The sequence below is a fragment of the Perca fluviatilis genome, chromosome 20 (genome assembly GCF_010015445.1).
Source record: "Perca fluviatilis chromosome 20, GENO_Pfluv_1.0, whole genome shotgun sequence".
Taxonomy (NCBI): domain Eukaryota; kingdom Metazoa; phylum Chordata; class Actinopteri; order Perciformes; family Percidae; genus Perca; species Perca fluviatilis.
This window is the reverse complement of record NC_053131.1, coordinates 19,366,955-19,385,901: the sequence shown is the minus strand read 5'-3', so window position 1 is coordinate 19,385,901 and position 18,947 is coordinate 19,366,955. Positions and strand designations below refer to the sequence as shown.

Genomic DNA, 18,947 nt, shown 5'->3' with positions numbered 1-18,947 from the left:
TCACTCTGTGTTTCTGATCAAACTCACACAAAAAAGATCAATATATGTTGATTTATTAGGGGCACAGTTAGGTTAGAGGAAAGTGTGAAAGACAGTATATTGCATAGAATGTCTTTGCATTTTTGGGGTTGAGGCATAAAACCCTCAGCTACATAACGAATACAAAAACAACAACTTTTCAATGAGTGTGAAATAAAATGCACCAGGCCATGACAACACAATTTTTCTAAATGGCACAAATCTCTCGCTTAAAATGAGTCTTTAGAAAACGATTAAAATTGCCTTTTCTAAAAGAAATTCTTTTCAAGTGGACTGTTGAGCAACCAAGATAGAATTCACTAATATCAGCTGGCCTGAGCATAAAAAAACATATATAGAACCCTTATATAAATGTAACCATTCATTCAACATACTAAAAAATAAACTATCGACACGTTTAGGCTCAAAATAAAGACACGTAGGATAAACCTACCTAATTGATTAAATATGAATAATCTAAAAACATAAATACTTAATAGAGATTTTAACAATTGAATTACTGATTAATTATATGAACTGAGATACCTGCAGCAGCATGTTTGGTATATCAAGACTGAATACCTCACCCTGCTGAGTAAACATAGGTACTACCAGCACTACATCAGTACAGTAGATGCAGTGCAGAGGTATTGAATGGCAGTGATCAACTACAAATACAGATCCATCACTAGCATAACAAAATACAAATAAAAGATAAAATGGCTACAAATGCAATGGGTTAGTCCAGTGTACAGAGAGGAGAGTACAAAAATAGCAAATATTTTCACAGCTGCATGGTCATCAAATTCTACACACGTATGAGACCTCCTGAAATCCAAGTAAATATCGGGAAAGAGAATTGTCAAAAATATGCAAAGCCAAATCAAGATCTATGTCATCTGGCAAAAAATAAAAATAAGTCTCAGCACAAGCGCCACTTACTTACGGAACATACAGAAATTGATTTTTGTGACGAGGAGTCAGTGCACACTAAAAACTATGTAACTCCTTAAGGGAATAGTTTCTTGCAGAGATTTAGATAAGGAAATCGATAACACTAATGTCTGTACAGTAAATTGGAAGCTACAGCCAGCAGCCGGTTAGCTTAGCTCACCACAGAAATGTATTTCTCGGCCAGGAGCAGCGACTTTCTGGAGTCTTGTCTTCGGTGTGAGGTTTCCAGGAAACCAGTGGTGACTCTGTCCCTGGCTGTCTGTGAACATCTGACCAAACCAGCAGCATCAACTGGGAAGAGGTCAAAGTCACTGGCCAGGAGTTTTAGGTTTATGATCTCCTCGTGTATACCGCCGCTTGTTTATCACATGACCGAAATTCCATACTTCTCTGATCCATCTCCATGACAACTGAGCAAACTCCATCTGCTGGGGAAGCGTTGGAAACACCAAGTAAGTAAGACCGCGTGTTAAGAGAAAACATCAAAGTTATCGCAGTATATTAGGCGTATGTGTTTTCACATTATTTAGGGTGAAAGCAAATCAGAAACACAGAAGTGTACCGTGTACTTGATTATCAAACTTTTGAAATGAATAATTCTAAAACAAAAACACATGCTTGGAGATTCTCTTCCCAATGGCTCAATATATTTGGCTTGTTATGGTACACTGTACACTTATTACTACAAATTCTAACAAATTGTTTACTATAATGAAACATATACTACTGCCAAAGCTTTCATGATAAAAACAAATAGGTAGAAAAGGAGTCCAACTACAGCACTACAGTAGTATGTGGACAATGAAAAAGCGCAGGGCTGCGTGTCATCCAGTGTTTCAGCTACCAGTGTACCAGAGGTCCAAAAAAGAGCTTGGAGTCCAGCGGTGGCTCTCTGCATTACAGTGTGGAGGAGTGTTTGTCTTTTCCAGCATTAAACTCTTAACAATTTGATTTTGTGGCTCTCAGACTATGACGGAGCCCTCATGCTTTTTCTTCTGGAAATACAGAACTCCAGTCTAAGGTTGTGAGGAAAGGGGTTCCAGTTGACATTTCAATTTTATATCAATCAAAATCCCTGTTACAGTACGCCGTTTCTTAGATAGGGGTAACGCTGAGGTCTTCAGACAGTGAAAAGCCTGAGTCTCGGTCACGTGTGGGTTTCTCAGCTTTGGTGTGTCTCCTCAAGTCCTCGTGTCCGTAGCTGGCGTGGCGCTTCAGCAGCAGCTTCGGTATACAAGATGAGTTGGTATGGAGGCCTAATGCCAGACCCAAGCTTGTCCCTGAGGAGACACTGGGGGCAGAGCTGGTGTTTGTGATGGCTTCTGGGGCTTTGGGCATAACCAGGGGCAGGCTCTCTGCCTCGTAGCTTTGCTCATCGTAGGCATAGTTGACGTTGCCACAGGGAAAACTTTGGAGCTTAGCCAGATCCACACCAGCTTTTGTGGTGCCACCTGTTGGGGTCTTATGGGAGGACGTGCTTGAGGCAGCTTGAGCCTGGCAGGACGGAGATGGAATTGAGGAAGGGCTAAGGTGGACGCTGTTGGTGCTGTCGCACCCAGCCTCGTTGTTCTCTAAGGCTGGGTTGCAGGTCTGAGGAGCCTGTGTGTTGGAGGTGGAGGAAGCGGAGCTTGAGAGTGGCACGGACTGAGTGTGGGCAAGTGTTTTTTTCCCCCGGAAATTTTCCAAAACCCAGGAACCGTACGTGGGGTTCCACAGGTTCTTTGTCTTGTTCTTCAGCCTCTGGCTCCCTGAGGAGGAGCTGTTTCTGGAGCAAGGTTGGTGATGAGGAGTTTCAGGGTGGAGCCAGTGGCCTCCTGCTGAAAAACCAGGGGCAGGAACAGGCTCAGCCCAGGACGGCTCCAGAGCCTCACGGCATGATGTCACTTCATGGTGGACAGGTTGGGTCCTCTGGAGGAGTAGACATGGTTTGGTAGGCTGTGGGGAAAGAGGGGTTGGACCCAGGCCCAGAGAGGAGTGATCCAGCTGGTGGGAGGAAGCCTGGGAAACAGCATGGGACACCAGGAGTGGAGTGAGGCTGGTGGAGGTGTGGCCAGAGGCACGGTTTATTGTGCCACCATCGTCCTCTGCGGTGGGGGTGTATTCAAATGGTAGGGGTGTGTTGATCACATCTGGGTCCTGATAGAGTAATGGAGGGGAAAGATAATAAAAAAAAAAACAGAATAAAGGGTAAATCAATATTATATTTATTTAACTAATTCAGTTAGTTCAGTTGTGAATCAGTTGTGATATAGAGCATACCTGAGAGCAGTAGTTAATTCTCTCCAGGATAGTAGAGAAGTTAGGCCGGTGCTCGGGACAGTGCTGCCAGCACTGGGTCATGATCCGATAGCTACGTACATAGGAACGGACACAAATTACAGATATATTGTTTAAGCTACTGTACGTGTCAAATGAATCATCTTATAAAATAAGTAAATGTAATACTATTAGACAAATGGTATTATGATAACATAACAATCCCGACAGTTTATATATTATTTTTAAGAGAGAAAAGAAATGGAAAAAAACTTCCAGAAAGTTCAATTAATTCCACGTCAAAGGCGGTAGGCCAGGCAGAATCTGTGCCATAAAGTCATCCCTAAAATCATCCTAGCTGTGCACTGCTTCAACTTTACGTCCAGGCTCATCTCTTTTGATGCATTTCCTGTCAGTACTCACACAGGCCCCGGACAGCTCTTGGGAGGATCCATCCTGCCTCCACTGGTGACAAACTCCAGCACCTCTTGGTTGGTTTTACAGGGATATGGCATGTAACCCAGAGAGATGATCTCCCACAGCAGCACCCCAAATGACCTGCAGGGGGAGAGACAGATCAACAACTGAGTTGAACCTTGCCTTGGCTGAACCCTGCTCATGTTCCTCAGACTGAGGACACCAGAATCATTCTGAAAGCACTGCCAGGAAGTTATACAATGTATTAATGAAAATAAATATCGATATCACATTATTATAGATTATATAATTTTTTTTAACTTTTTCGGTTTCTACATGTTTTTTTTTTGGACAGATAGGTATATATGTCTTTGGTTTTTGCTAAAGTTAAGAAGCATTTTCCCACACTTGGCTTTGAGTTCTGAAATGGAAAACTACACAAGCCAGCACTCTTGTTTTTTATTTGTTCTGCTGGAAAATGACTCCTTTTCCTAACAACTATACTTCTCTGTGGTCAAATTGTAAATTGAGTTTCATGGACAGCTGATTAAATCAGCCGTCTCCACATACAAATTCTGGTTGCATCTATACAAAGACTTTTATAAAACTTGATCTTTAAAATAAAATTTCTTCCAGCCATCAAAGTGAAATTGTATTGCCCAATTCACATGCTAAATATCTGACTTACTTTGTCATCGGAAAAGTGGTTTGGACACTGCTGCTCACAGCGTTTGTTGAGATTGCGCGGTCTCTCGAACACAGATGCTGTGCTGTCTTGCTGTAATTAGGTGCTGGGATACTCATCATCTGGCATTAGTTGTTTATTGTCCAGATTATTATTTTTTTTACTAATGCACAATGTCTAGCACAACATTTGGCATGAACACATGATATTCAACATGTATCTAAGACCTACACCTTCCGCTTTCTTTGTGATGGTATTTTAAACTCTGGTGGATTACTCAGATCTCTGCAAGGTAAATCCAGACTGCTAGCTAGTCTATCTGTCCAATCTGAGTTTTCTGTTGCACGACTTAAAACAACCTTTGAAAGTACACGTTTCACCAAAACAAGTTCCTTCCTGAGGCTATTTTGCCGAGGCACCGTTGCTCTGTCCAGCGCTCAGCGCTGGCCAAGACGATCGTGACTGGTTTAAAAAAAATGCCAATAAACCAGAATAAGGTTTTCTCCCATCACGGAATGCTGTGTGGACTAGCCAGACCCTCCTCCGCAGAGCTGTGAAGGAAGGTCTGGTAATGCGAGACTAGGTTGGCCCCTGCCACAGTTAACGCACGCAAATCGAGTGTCCTGTGGAGCAGCATCCACGTCTCCCTGACCTGCCTTCATTGGTGACAGCCAGCCAGATAACGATAGTGTTTCCCATCAGGAGCGCAGAGGAGAGATGCTTCCGGGACGCTTCTGCACGCGTCTCGTGCAATCACAAGCATAGTCTGTGGCCGTGATCTCTGGTGGCTGTGGCGCAGCTGTGCCCAGTGGAAGCCTTGGCATTGTTTGTCACTGTTGTGAAATTAAACCACTAATAAAACTTCAGCCTACAGTAACTAGCTCACCATTAAAGATGCAGTAGGTAAGTCTTATAAAACTAACTTTCTGTCATATTTGGTGAAACTGACCCTATGTTCCAGTAGAACTACATGAATTATGTAAAAAAAAAAAAAGACAGCTCCTCTGGCACCTCCTACAGCCTGTAGTGCCATTGGCAAAATTTGACCGCTCCTGGTCGATTTTCTCCAATCAGGGCCACAGGGGGGGGGGGGTCTATCTGCCTGTCAATCACTGCTCAGGCACACGCATATATAGCGTTCTCCCCTCCCCCCTCCCCGCGCACGAGCTGCAGAAAGGTTATCCAAAACTCCGTGAATAATGGAGTGGCTTTTCAGAGGTGGCGTGGCTGCAGGATTTTAAAGATCTGAAGAACGATGCAGATGTAGCCACATTTCCTCTCAACAGGTAACATAATTACCATGAATGATTTATCTTTCACTTGGTTATTAGTAGTCAAAAGTCCACAAAGCTACGTTGGTGAGGATGATAGCGTTAGCACAGTGGTCGGTCAGATATGATGCTGAAATGGCTAACGGTAGCCTGCTAGTTAGCATCGTTTTACGGTTGGTGAGTAAAGTTAACGTTGTGTTGGTGTTTAGTTATTGAACATGTTGTCTGACATGCCGGCAGTTCTGTCAAACTCCGTTGTGTGGGAGGGGCTTAGGAGACGGTTTGGGCTGCAGCAGAAAGGGAGGAGGGACTGAGAAGTTGGCGATGTTCAAATTTGCTGGCAAAGCCCTGGCTCTTCACAATCTTACCTACTGCAGCTTTAAGCTTATCCTAACAAACAATCTAGCATCGAATTAATTTACAATCTCTGTTTTCTGTCAGTGATTTAGCAGAATGTTGGTCATTCCCCAGACAGCAACCCAACATTGAATAAATATTGATTTTCCATCGTAATCATCATTATGGTTGATATTGAAATTTCAATGCAAAATAAATGTTGAATCACCATTACAATATCGATGAAACCTGACGTTATTAATGTTGATGGCAACAACATTGGAACAACATTGATCTGTAGTTATCTTTATGATTGATTAAGCATTGATATTTGGTTTATCGGGCGATATTGCCAATGTGTTGAAAAGTCATTGATTTATAGTTGACCGGGAAACGACCTGTTGTTGAAAAGCCATCGAAATATAGTTGACCGGGAAATATGATTGAAAATGCATTGATATATAGTTGACCGGGAAATATGATTGAAAATGCATTGATATATAGTTGACCGGGAAATATGATTGAAAATGCATCGATTTATAGTTGACCGGGAAATATGATTGAAAATGCATTGATATATAGTTGACCGGGAAATATGATTGAAAATGCATTGATTTATAGTTGACAGGGAAATATGATTGAAAATGCATTGATATATAGTTGACCGGGAAATATGATTGAAAATGCATTGATATATAGTTGACCGGGAAATATGATTGAAAAGTCATTGATTTTTGGTTGACCGGGAGATCATCGGGTGGTAGACCAACGTACTGCACCGGACACATCTCATTTCTGGACTCTTGGGGCGAATACGATCAGGTAAGCTTGCTTAATATGTAATGTTCGATATGAATGAATTGTACTAGCTAAATCAAATACTGTTACTCGTTAACATGATGGTTAGTGTCCATTATGCTTTTGGATTCTGCATCAGACAACTTTTAAAACAGCTAATGTTAGCGACGTTACGTTTAACGTCGTTAGCGTTAGCTAACATCGTTAGGCTAGCTAGCACGTAACAGTCTTAGAACATGGTACAGATGAAGTTGGAAATGTTTTGGCAAGGAAATTATTGGATATGACTGAATTTCCATTTTTAGTTGCATTATAGCTTTTGGGTTTTGCTGAGGACAACTTTTAGAATTCGGTCATGTTAGCTAATGCTAGCCACAACGTTAGCTAGCCTTACTAGCCTAAATATCCATTTTGAACTGATGTTTGGCAAGGATGTGACAGTATTTTGTTGCTCTAATTGTGTTGTAATGTGTTTGTAGAGAGGGAAAATGCCAGGCGGAGAGGGATGAAAAGAGATCACCTGCCAGAGGGACTGAAGCAAGTAAAAGGTAACCTTCAATTTTGAAAAGTGATTTGAATGTAGGGAAAAACATGATAGGGGTAGACTACAACACTGGACAAATTGCCTTATATCCGATCATTGAAAAATACTAGGACTAGTGAATTTGTTTCCAGTGTGTATATATGTGGGTGTTCTGTTTAACTTAAAGGCTAATTTGTTTGCATTGTGCTTGTATTTTCTGTTTTAGATGCTCATACAGCGCAGATGGGGACGCCCAGCGTCACCCAATTTACTTTTGCCCAGGCTGTGCAACAGTTGCTGCACTATGCGCAGACCCGGGCAGGATGGACTGGACGACAAAACCAGTCAGACGTCAGAGGACCATGAACTGTAACTATGCTAAAGAGGACAAATAATGAAATAAGAGGCTAATAAAATGAATTTGTTTTTACCTTAAACAGTGTGGTGTGGTCAGTGTTTTTAGGCTAGGCTATAGGCATACAAGCTTTCAAATGTTCAATCACTTTTTACCTTCCTGGCTGTAGATAAAGCAGGATATTCATTATAGGTTATTTAATTTAGGGCATTACATTTTCGTTTGCTTAGCAATACTTTTCTATGGCTTAATAATGATTGAAATTCCATTGAAATCACGTTGATCCTTAGTTCAGTTGAAATTTCAACATTGTTTCAATATTCCTGATAATTGAAATACCATTGAAATTCCGTTGATCTATGGACAGGATTTCAACATTGTTTCAATATTAAAACAGGGTGCAAAATGATGTTGAATCAACATCAGAATTTGATGTTGTTTCAATGACTTAATGTTGACAACGCAATGTTGATTTAACATAGTTTCAATGACTGTTTGCTATCTGGGTCTTCAAAAAGCAAGTATAAGCTTGATGTTGTATGCAACGGTTAGTCACAAAGGTTCTTTTCCGCTAGAACGGCTGTGATTGTGTGATCTGGCGGTGTGTCTGTCTTATCACAGATCCTTCTCTCTTTCCTGAAGCTCGCTGCAGCCAACCATTACTACAGAGGATTAGCTCATTTGGTCTAAGGTTGAATAAACCATTATTAATAAGAAATGCTTTTGGAAACAGGTAAAGGTAAGGCTGTTTGTGCTGCCAAAGCTAGAGAGGAAAACAAGAGATCCAATTGTGTGAAAAGATTCATAGATGAGAAATTAATGCCTGGTATGAACCTTCTGGCTAAAATGTTGCACTTATTAATTATGGCTGTCTAATTAACAGCATGTAGATGTTTGAATAGGATAAAAGTATGCTCTATTAATGCTAGACAGCTCATTCAGTTTAAAGTGCTCATATTATGCTCATTTTCAGGTTCATAATTGCATTTAGAGGTTGTACCAGAATAGGTTTACATGGTTTAATAAAAAAAAAAAACACCATATTTTTGTTGTAGTGCACACTGCTGCAGCTCCTCTTTTCACCCTGTGTTGAGCTCTCTATTTTAGCTACAGAGTGAGACATCTCACTTCTGTTCTTATCTTTGTTGGGAGTCGCACATGCGCAGTAGCTAGGTAAGCACTGCTTGCTAGTCAGTTGCAGAGCATGAGGGCGTGACACGCTACCAGCTAGGGGAGCATTATAACGCGTGTTACAAAGTGACGCACGTTCATCACGGAAGTAAAGGCTGGACTACAATAGAGCTGTTTGGAGCAGTTTGTGAACAGTGTTTTCTCTGGAAGATGGTAAGTCCCTTTGGGGTGGACTTTGGGCTTTTTCAATTTGTAAACCTATAACATACACAAAAAGATACATAACACAATAAAGGAAAGGGAAAAAGCCAAAAAGCATAATATGAGCACTTTAAAACCTGTCACCGGTAGCACTTTTCCAAAACTAAACTGAATAGAATCGTCCCCTCTGTTTCTGCCACCTGTGATAAATGTAAGTCGGCTGACGGAAATTCTCGGATATCTTTTCTGGTCCTGCTCTAAGCTCACTAGGTTGACATTTTTCATTTGTACAGTGTCATATGTAACAGACAACTGGCTCCTGACTATCTCTTGGTGATACTGGGCTACTCCAACGACCGTCTAGCTCTCCCCTCCACTTCACAACAAGCCCTCATGTTTGGTATGGTCATTACGAAACGGGTCATTTTAAGAGAATGGAAGTCAACTTCTCCTCCCTGTGTCAAAAAGTGTCTAAATGATATGGTTTGTTGTTTACACCTCGAAGAAATTTGGTTTTCGCTGTCTAAATTCCATGCTAAATTCAAAATATATAATAATTTCATTTAATATATTCAAGATATGGGGCCCTTTCATAGAGCACATCAGAAGGGGAAAACCACAAACTGGACTTTTTTTCTTTTTGTGTGTGCCTGCAACACATTATTGTAACACGTATTGTTCTTGTCTTATATCCACACTTTGGGACTGTGATATTCCAACTGCTTTGGGCCTGCCTTGATCCCTTCTGGCCTCCTGGACTATTTCTGACCCTTTGCGGCATCTCATCTTATAAATTGACATTTTCTTTTCCTTGTACTAAGTGAGTCTGTTTTTTTTCTTCTTTTCGATGGGTTTTTGTGTTACATTGCCTTTTGTATGTGCTTTTCCTTATATTGTTATCCTGAAAATGTGCATAAATAAAATTTACACACAAAAAAAAAACAGTATGTAGATGTTTTTGTCTAATAAAAAGTTTATAGCGGGCTTTATTATGTCACTGATTCTAAAGTGATTTCAAAATGTTATATACAGCTGGGATAACTGACAAAAATGTGATGTAAACGTCAAATTAATGTAGCTACTTAATGAATAAATAAAAAATACTGGTATTTTGTCATTCTTTGACTAATATGATCGTAAAATACGTATTAAATTGCATTCAATGTGATCTTGTTTTAAAAAGTGCCCTTTTTTTGCTTGAGCAGCTGCCCTCCAAAATGTCTGTGCAAGTTCCTGAAACTTGCTGCTATTTATATTATGTGTTTAGTGTTCATACCATGTATCAGTCTTGCAGGTGAAGATTCCCTCCATGAAGGCCTCCGGTGGCATCCATTTGACTGGCAGCATAGCACGACCACCTTTCCTGTAATAACTTGCTCTGAGAAAGAAAAAATAAATCGGATTTAGGAATGTCCATTTATCATCATTTTAGAAGGGAAGGTAAACACCACAAGGCCATGAACTCTATGAGTAACTTTTGAATCTGCCCCACGGAGGATAATCAGATAGCTTTTCAAATGGCTCACCATTCACCACATCAACCTAGTGCTGCCTGGACTCCTTCTACCATTATCGTAAGTCATCGTGTGGGCTTTGCTACGTGGACTGCCATGAAGTGTGTGAAAATTCAGCATACAGACCTGTATATGTCTCGTGCCATGCCAAAGTCTCCAATTTTGGCCACTCGGTCTGGTCCAGGGCAGGAAAGCAGGCAATTTCTAGCAGCAATGTCTCTGAAAAATACAGGCTCTGTTACTAAATGTAGCTTCATAATGGCATTTAACTCCATAACCCACCATATTCATTTACTGTATGACAAACTAAGTTACTGAAAAAAAAAATGTTGTTAAAGGAAATTGATATAAAGATGGGTACAACCAATTTTGACCTTGATTCACCTGCTGCAAGAGAATGTTAACAAGGTTCATTTGTAACAAGGTTCACTTGTAACACGAAGAGTTCAGAAAATCTATCAAATGTGTGGCTGATAATGCAACAGTCTGTAACTAATTGTGTATACATGAGGAAATTATCATCACCATTTTTGTCTTGATTTTTAATCCTGTTAACAATAAATTCCTGGATTTAAAGCTATAGTGCGTAGTTTCTGCCGCCCCCATGAGGAATTCTAAATAATGACGACAACAACAGTGTCGGCAAGTCCACATGATACAGCCTTCCGTGATCGCGCACGCGCCCCAACCCCTCCTCCACGAAGTTGCAAATAGAAACGGAGGACTATTTGAGAAAAAAAAATAAAAAGTTGGACTGTTCAGAAGAGGTAATTATCTTCACTCGAGCTTCTGCGAGGGAAAGTCACCGGACGCCACAATCTTCTGAACTTAGCCATGCTGAGAAATACAGAGAGAGTTGAAAAGTTTTAATAAGCTTTGTAGCAATTCATTTGGCAATGGCTTGAATGTGAAGGACGTTCATTATTATCAAGAAGTTACGCACTAAAGCTTTAACAAAAATAGTGAGGGCTAATGCTATTATACTCATTCAAGTGTTTTTGTTGCAGTCGAAGGGGCTGTGTTACAGCCTAAAACATCTCATTTTGGTGTAGGTTAAACTGAGCTGTTAGCAGTAATAACTGGGTGTGGATCTGAACCTGTGTATGAAGTGGTTCTCCTCCAGGTAGTGACAGCCGAAGGCGATGTCTCGGGCCATCTGCAGCAGCTCCCGCATGGTGAGAGAAGAGGTCTGGCCCTGGATACAGCACAATTCAGTTTAATGTAGCTCACAACCACACCCACACACACATCCCCACACACACACACACACACACACAAAAGTGCAGTGCAGACTTACAGCTCGTGGCCTGTTCTGTCTCAGGAAGCTCTTCATGTCTCCTCCTGTCATCAGCTCTAGCAGGATGAAACGTGGCAGGATGTTCAAACTGACACCGATGCAGCGCACAATGTTGTCGTGGCTGAATTTGCTGCAAGGACAAACCGTGAACAAAACTTGGGTTAACACAGCAGGCCTGCACTTCTGTGTGTTAATCATATTAAATGTGCTGTGTGTTTGTGTATAGACATGCTTGATACAACTGAGCAAGAGAAAGAAAAACACATGACAATGTAGATGGGAGAAGATGTTTGATCAAAAGTTGTTTGTTTTGTCCTGCAAAAACTATACAACAACTTAACTTTGCATTCCTTAGTACAGTAGATTTCAAGACTGTGCTAAAGGCACTTTTTAAAAACTCTAATTGCAGCAAAAAAACTCTTAATCTTACTTATTTCTGACTGCTGCACACCTAGAAACTGTTGTGTCATTAGCGTTTTTAATAGTGTTCTGCTTATTTCTTCTGCTTTTGTATGTTTGAAAAAGCTACATGGAATGTAGTTAATGTAGTCTAAATGTCTGGGGCTCTAAAATGTTACAATAAATAAACAATAAAATAAATAAATCTTCGGCACCTAGTTAAGAGACACTATTGTCAAATGCAACCCTAAAATCCTTAAAATGTATGTAAGTGAAAATGTTAGAGTGTACAGGGACAGACTTGTCAGCACAGATCAAGTTTTGAGTAAAACATTGAACATCCTGATTTGGTATATGCTAAGTTTGACATATTTTCTCCAGTAGTTCAAAAAGGGACTTTTTGATGAAGGGATTTTTGATGACAGGTTTCATCAGTATCTCAGCTGTCAGGGTGCTATCTTTTTCACAATTGAAACTTTTAGAAAAAGCAAAAGCAAAAATGCACAACAGATGTTTGGGAAGGAGATTTATTACTGATGCTTACTAATTAACATCACACAGGTCATAAACTAAAATTAAGTTAGCTGTATTATAGTTATTTTACTAAGATAAAAAAATAGACTCACAGACACGATTGTCCTTGACTAAACGGCCTCTCACATAATTAAGCGGAAACAACCAGCTAATTATGAAAGAGGTCAACATCTGTGCTACATTATAGTAGTGGTTTGATTTCTAGTGAGTAGAGTTTCACATCTGGCTCCAGCTGTTATCTCCTCTAACTCAGAAGCCAGCAGCTGTCTGATGATCTGAGCACACTGCTGCTTCACACGTGTGCTAAAGGATGCATGGGGTGAATCAATGTCTGAACCGCAATATGGTGCACCTCATAATCAGGGCCTCCATCAGGAAATCCATTTCATCCTGTTCGGAGCAGATTTCTGGAAGAGTCTGTAGAGCAGAAAGAATCGGAGAAGCAGTTTGAGTGTGTGCTATTGTCAAGAGGAAAGATATCCGACCTAATCAGCAGACCATTGAAAAGAAAACCCATGTGGAGCTCACTCAGCTTTTTTCATATTTTAACGTTGTAGTTTTTAAGCCAAGTGATCTGAGGGAATTGACTGACTTCTTTTTTACAGTCAATAATCATTCTGTGCAGTCATGACAATTTAGCAGTATGTGATTTCATTTTTGCATTAAATGCATTTAATTCCAATGTACTTGTACTTGTATATTGTACTTGTGCAAATGGCATAAACATCTATTCTAGTCATTATATGGATTTTTTACACAACAAACCATATCATAGATCATATTATGGAGTCAGTAAAGCAAATCATTCTTAAATTTCTAAATAAATGCATTACAAAACTCTTTTAGAATTCTTCATGTGCGTGTGACCTTTAGATCAAAGAGGTAGGAGCACCCCTGTGGGATGTTGTTGAGTTGATTAAATGTAATGAGCATAACTCCTCGTGCGGAGCTATCTTCTGACATTTAGGTGCAACTTGTCTCTGACCTTTATGGCCACCTGCATGGGGCCGTTATCACTGCTAATCCCCAGAACTTGGCCTTCATAGACTTCACCAAATGCACCATGGCCAAGAGCCCTGAAAAAAACAGGTGGAAAATACAACAACTGACATGAAAACATCAGTAAAAAGACAATAGGTGTACTGTAAGTATGGGCAGAACCTCAAACTGATATTTTGACATTGTGTCCAGGTGTGTGCTTTACCTGAGAAGTGTTATGTTCTTGCGCGGTACTTCCTTCAGTTCGTTGAGTGAGGCGGCCTTCCCTGCAAAACAGTAGTTGGGGTTGTAGTCGGTCATGATGGTGGAGGAGCGGATCTTGCTCAGCTTGTACTCTGGACTCTGCAGACGCCCTCTCACTGCGTACAGGTCGTTCTTCCTGCGGTACCACACTAAAGACAGAGACAAGACAAGCGTCTTTTACTTCAAAGTCTAAGAGAGTTTAAAAAAACAACAAAAATAAATAAATAAATCTCAACCCTAACTGGACCCCACACTTGCACGTAAGTTGTAGTAGCAACTTCCTGACTATCTGCTAACTGTAGGAGCAGTAACACAAGGAGGGGTCAAGCTGCATCTGAGTTGTCGATGCTTATCAATGGAAAAACAACATTCTTAGGGCCAGTGGGGAAAAAAGTTGGTTCACAGACAGCCACTTTGATGTGGGGAAATCGATGTTCCCCTTTAAGAAGATCAATCCTTCCACACAAAAACACAATGTTTTGCAGGATGTCCACTCCTTGGTCACTGCTCCTAGACTGTCTGTGCCAGTGAGTTTGGACTCACCCGCCGTGGAGGCAGCCCACATCCCTGATGCAGGTTGGTAGTCTGCCAGGGAGGGGGGCGTTGCGTGCAGGTAAGAGATGCCGTCGAGCCATCGCCCGGTGCAGATGCTAGGGACTCAGGGGGGTTGTGATGAGGGGTGGGTTGAGGAGGAGAATGGGGAGAAGGAGGAGCAGATGGGGTGCCCAGGGAACAGACTACCTCCCTGCATGGGGGAGAGCTCAGGTGGAGAGACACTGTTAACCTAAAGGGTGTGTGTTGGTGTGCTTTTTGCAACAAGTGCACAAATGTCATGCGTTTGTTTTAGTATCTGACTTATTCACTTGCTGACTCACACAATTACACACAGTGCAGTTAGTGAGTAAGTCAGACTAAATTGCTCAATTTTTCATAAAAAGGTTGTGCACAGAAGTCAGTTCAGTTTGCACTTTGCCTGCTAAGTTCAGAAGTACAATATCATGGTGTTACACTAGAGAGCTGTTTGTTCATGACTGATAGTAATTAGCAAAACAACCATCTTATCTGCCATTAATATCCATCTGATTACACTGAGTGCATTTACTATATGTAGAACTACAGCTAACCAAACTCTTTGTTGTATTTTTGTTTCACATACTAATACTCATATTCACATACTATTTTCATTTGTTTTCTCAGAATGTTGTGAATTTATTTAATTTTTTTAGAAAATGATAATATGATAATATTTGGTGGCAGGCAGTTTGAATTGCCTTGTGTCAGAATAGTGCTCTATAAATAAACTTTGATCTTAACCCTACTTCCACTTTAATGTATTTCCCATTTTGTATGAGTGCCATATAAACATTGATGCCCATTTCCTTAAATCTCCTGAAAGGATGGTGCTCCCCTATAAATGTTTTAACTTGTCTAAATCAGCAGGAAGAACCAATTTATCAAATATTCTCAACATTCATTAATCTGGTATTCTACTGTTGTAAAAAACAACAGCATTGCTTCCAATGTGAATTTCACACATTTACATAAGCATCTAATACTAGTACATATCATCTGAGGGTCTACCACTAGAAATTATTATTATCATCAAGTGATGTGGAGCTAATCTACCAATTTAAAAAAGTTGTTCAATCTCTTTCTAGAGGCCGCAGATTTAATTTTGCTACACAATACAAAAGTGTTAGCTAGAGCGAAAAACATACTGATGATTAAAGATGATCATCAGAACCTGGGGGATGGAGCCTGGTCAGCCCTCAAGAAGACATGGGAAAGGGATCTGATTAGTACACTGTATGATGAGGAGTGGGACAGAATTAGTATGAATATTAAAACTATATCACGTGATGTAAGGGTGCTCCTCATTCAGTTAGAGATCATGCATCACTTCTATAGGAAGCCCTCCAGATTGTTTAGACTTGGTTTGAAAGACACAACAAATTGTTGGAAATGTAAAACAGAGGACGGCCAATTACTTCATGTCCTATGGTCCTGTGATAAGGTCAAGGAATTTTGGACAGGGATACATTATAACCTGTGTCAGATTGCAGTTCAGTTCAGCTCAATTTTATTTATATAGCACGTTTAAAAACAACCATAGTTGACCAAAGTGCTTAACAAGCTAAAAAAAACCAAAATGATAATATACACAAACGATACGCAATACAACATAACCAACAGTAGAAAAAAAGGACAAGGTGTCAAAGCTCAACTTGAATTGAAAGCCAACGAATAGTAATGGGTCTTAAGCAAGGACTTGAATGTTTCAATGGTCCTAACTGTTCTTATATGAATAGGTAAACTATTCCAGAGGTTTGGAGCAGCCACTGCAAAGGCTCAGTCACCTTTATTTTTTAACCTGAATCTGGGCACATCGAGGAGCATCTGATTGGAAGACCTCAGTGCTTTGACAGGTGTGTGGACATGTAAAAGCTCCAATAAATAAGAAGGCGACAACCCATTTAAAATATTAAAAACAAGCAATACAATTTTAAAATCAATCCTGAAACAGACAGGAAGTCAGTGGAGCATTGCCAAAACTGGTGTAATGTGGTCACGCTTTTTGGTCCCGGTTAAAAGTTGAGCTGCTGCGTTCTGGACTAACTGTAACCAACGAAGGGATGACTGATCCAATCCAACATATAAAGAGTTACAGTAGACTAATCAAGACGTAATTGATATCTGGAAATGGAGTGAGGAGACTTCACAGATGACCGATTTGGATGTCTTGAGATTAGATGCAGCTTTATTCAGATCTATAACATACACACTCGAGTGGGATGCATGCACAGGTCAGTTTCTCACTGAACACTAAGTGAACATACTCCTTTATGTTTGGCCTCACATCTGGAGAACCAGTTGTCAATCACATAATCATAACTGTCGGGTAGGCCCCCTCCAAAGGTCACAGGTGAAGATCACATATGTTATTATTCAGCTCTCCTTTGCACGAAACGTAATAATTACACCTGGAGAATATTAGTTCTCATGGCCTCCGATCCTGTCATGGTGTCATACCCAGATGTTTCCCATAAATATCACCACACGGGGCCCTCACATCAACAGTTGGCATTTGAGTTTCACACACATAATAACCCTATGTGATATATTGCATAAGATTTCTTTGAAAGCATGCAGACTTAATATTCAACTTATCAGTAATAAATGAATGTATGACTCTTTCGAAGTCTTTGCGTAGCAGGTAGGACTTGACCTTAGCCAAAAGTCTCAGCTGGAAGAAACTGGTTTTAATAAGAGAACTAATCGGTTTGTCAAATTTATAAGCACTGTCAAAAATCACACCCAGATTCTTGGTAAAAGGACGAATATGAGAACCTAAAGTACCAAGAGCATCTACACAGGCACAAAAATGTTCAGCATGACCAAACACAACAATTTCAGTCTTATTGTCATTGAGACAGAGAAAATTCTGATCCAACCATATTATCTCTCAAGCAGTTAAGCAAAGGCTGAAGTGTGTCCTTATAACTGTTTTTTACAGGCAAATAGATTTAGTACATCACCTGCAAAACAATGGAACGAAATGTTATGTTTTTTTGTTTTTTTTAAATGGACCCCCATCGCAGCATGTACAGAGAAAAGAGCATGGGTCCCAAAATGGAACCTTGGGGGACCCCACAAGAAAGAGGGGCAGCAGATGAAGAGCAATTACCAAAGTGGACAGCTAAACTCCTATCTGTCAAGTAAGATTCAAACCATTTGAGTGCTATGCCCGTAATGCCACCACTTTGTTTGAGTCGGGATAAAAGAATAGAGTGGTTGACAGCACTAAAACAGCAGAGTTTCCTGAGTCAACTGCTAAGAGAAGGTCGATAAAAAATCTTAGAAGGGCAGTTTCAGTACTTAAAACCAGACTGGAACTTATCATAAATAGTAAAATCATCTAAAAACGATTGAAGTTGATTAAAAACAACCCCCTCCGAGACTTTTGATAGAAAGGTAAGTTTGGAAATAGGTCTGACAGAGAAAACTGAAGGATCCAGAGTGGTTGCACAACAGCATGTTTAAAAGCAGCTGGAACACACCCTGAGCTGAGAGATTTATTAACCAAAAGGATAAAATACTCGACCCAACAGTGTTAAAAACATCTTTGAGCATACAGGGATACTGTCCAGCAGGCACTTTGCAGGACGAAGCTGCTTAACTATGTCAGAGAGAAGGTGGAATGAAACTGGCTCAAACTGCTGGAAGACAGCTGGACATAAAGGAGGGACAGAGGGGTCACTGGTAAAAGCAGTGTATGAAAAACTCAGACCAGCAATTTTATCAATGAAGTGTTTCAGGAAGTTTTCACACAACAATGTGGATGGCACAGCACAGTCAGTTTCGCAAGGGTTGATAATAGAGTTAAACACTTTAAAAAGAACCGGAGGCCTCTGGGTGTTACTAGCAACCAGATGAGATAAAAAATTTGTTTTAGCAGATTTAACTGCTCCCTGGTATTTATGTAATGTGTCCTGTAAAATTTCAAATGACACTTTGAGTTTATCCTTTTTCCACTTTCTCTCAGCTTTTCTGCAGGCACGTCTGAGAGAGCGGGTAGCATCATTCAGCCACGGTTCTGAAAGTGCTTTACTGCATTTCTTTCTCAGTGGAGCAACAGATTCCAATATCTCAGTACAAGTACAGTCAAAGAGGTTGGTGAGTTCCTCAACATTAAGATTACAATCTTCGAGACTGTACAACACTGAGCCTTTAAAAGCAGTAGAAAGGCAGGTTAATTGCACGCACACAGCGTGCAGGAGCAACAGTAGAAACGTCCGAGCTGGGGACAACCACAGTAAATAAGACGGGCAGATGATCTGAAATACATGTGTCGCATATTTCACTAATGGCAACACCTAAACCATATGACAGCACGAGGTCCAAAGTATGTCCTTTTTTTCATGTGTTGGGCCAGTGACAGATTGCGTGAGATTAAAAGAGTCAATACGATTAAGAGAATCCTTAGACATCTGCTGATGTCTAAGGATTTCCTGTGGT

The 18,947-nt window shown here is 40.4% G+C and overlaps 1 protein-coding gene across 4 annotated transcripts in view; it reads right to left on the bottom strand.

The window, feature by feature from the left end:
* Positions 1 to 37: 37 nt before the first annotated feature.
* ltk (leukocyte receptor tyrosine kinase) overlaps positions 38 to 18,947 on the bottom strand; it is a 70,496-nt gene continuing 51,586 nt past the window's right edge. For all 4 annotated transcript variants that reach the window (XM_039785659.1, XM_039785660.1, XM_039785661.1 and 1 more), the window contains exons 20-29: positions 13,894 to 14,080; positions 13,675 to 13,765; positions 13,042 to 13,106; positions 11,757 to 11,886; positions 11,557 to 11,654; positions 10,586 to 10,678; positions 10,222 to 10,323; positions 3,652 to 3,786; positions 3,232 to 3,322; positions 38 to 3,108 (exon numbers count right to left, since the gene is read on the bottom strand). In XM_039785659.1, the coding sequence (XP_039641593.1) occupies positions 2,068 to 3,108; positions 3,232 to 3,322; positions 3,652 to 3,786; positions 10,222 to 10,323; positions 10,586 to 10,678; positions 11,557 to 11,654; positions 11,757 to 11,886; positions 13,042 to 13,106; positions 13,675 to 13,765; positions 13,894 to 14,080 (2,033 nt within the window). In that variant the 3' untranslated portion in view covers positions 38 to 2,067. The remainder of the gene's footprint in view (positions 3,109 to 3,231; positions 3,323 to 3,651; positions 3,787 to 10,221; positions 10,324 to 10,585; positions 10,679 to 11,556; positions 11,655 to 11,756; positions 11,887 to 13,041; positions 13,107 to 13,674; positions 13,766 to 13,893; positions 14,081 to 18,947) is intronic.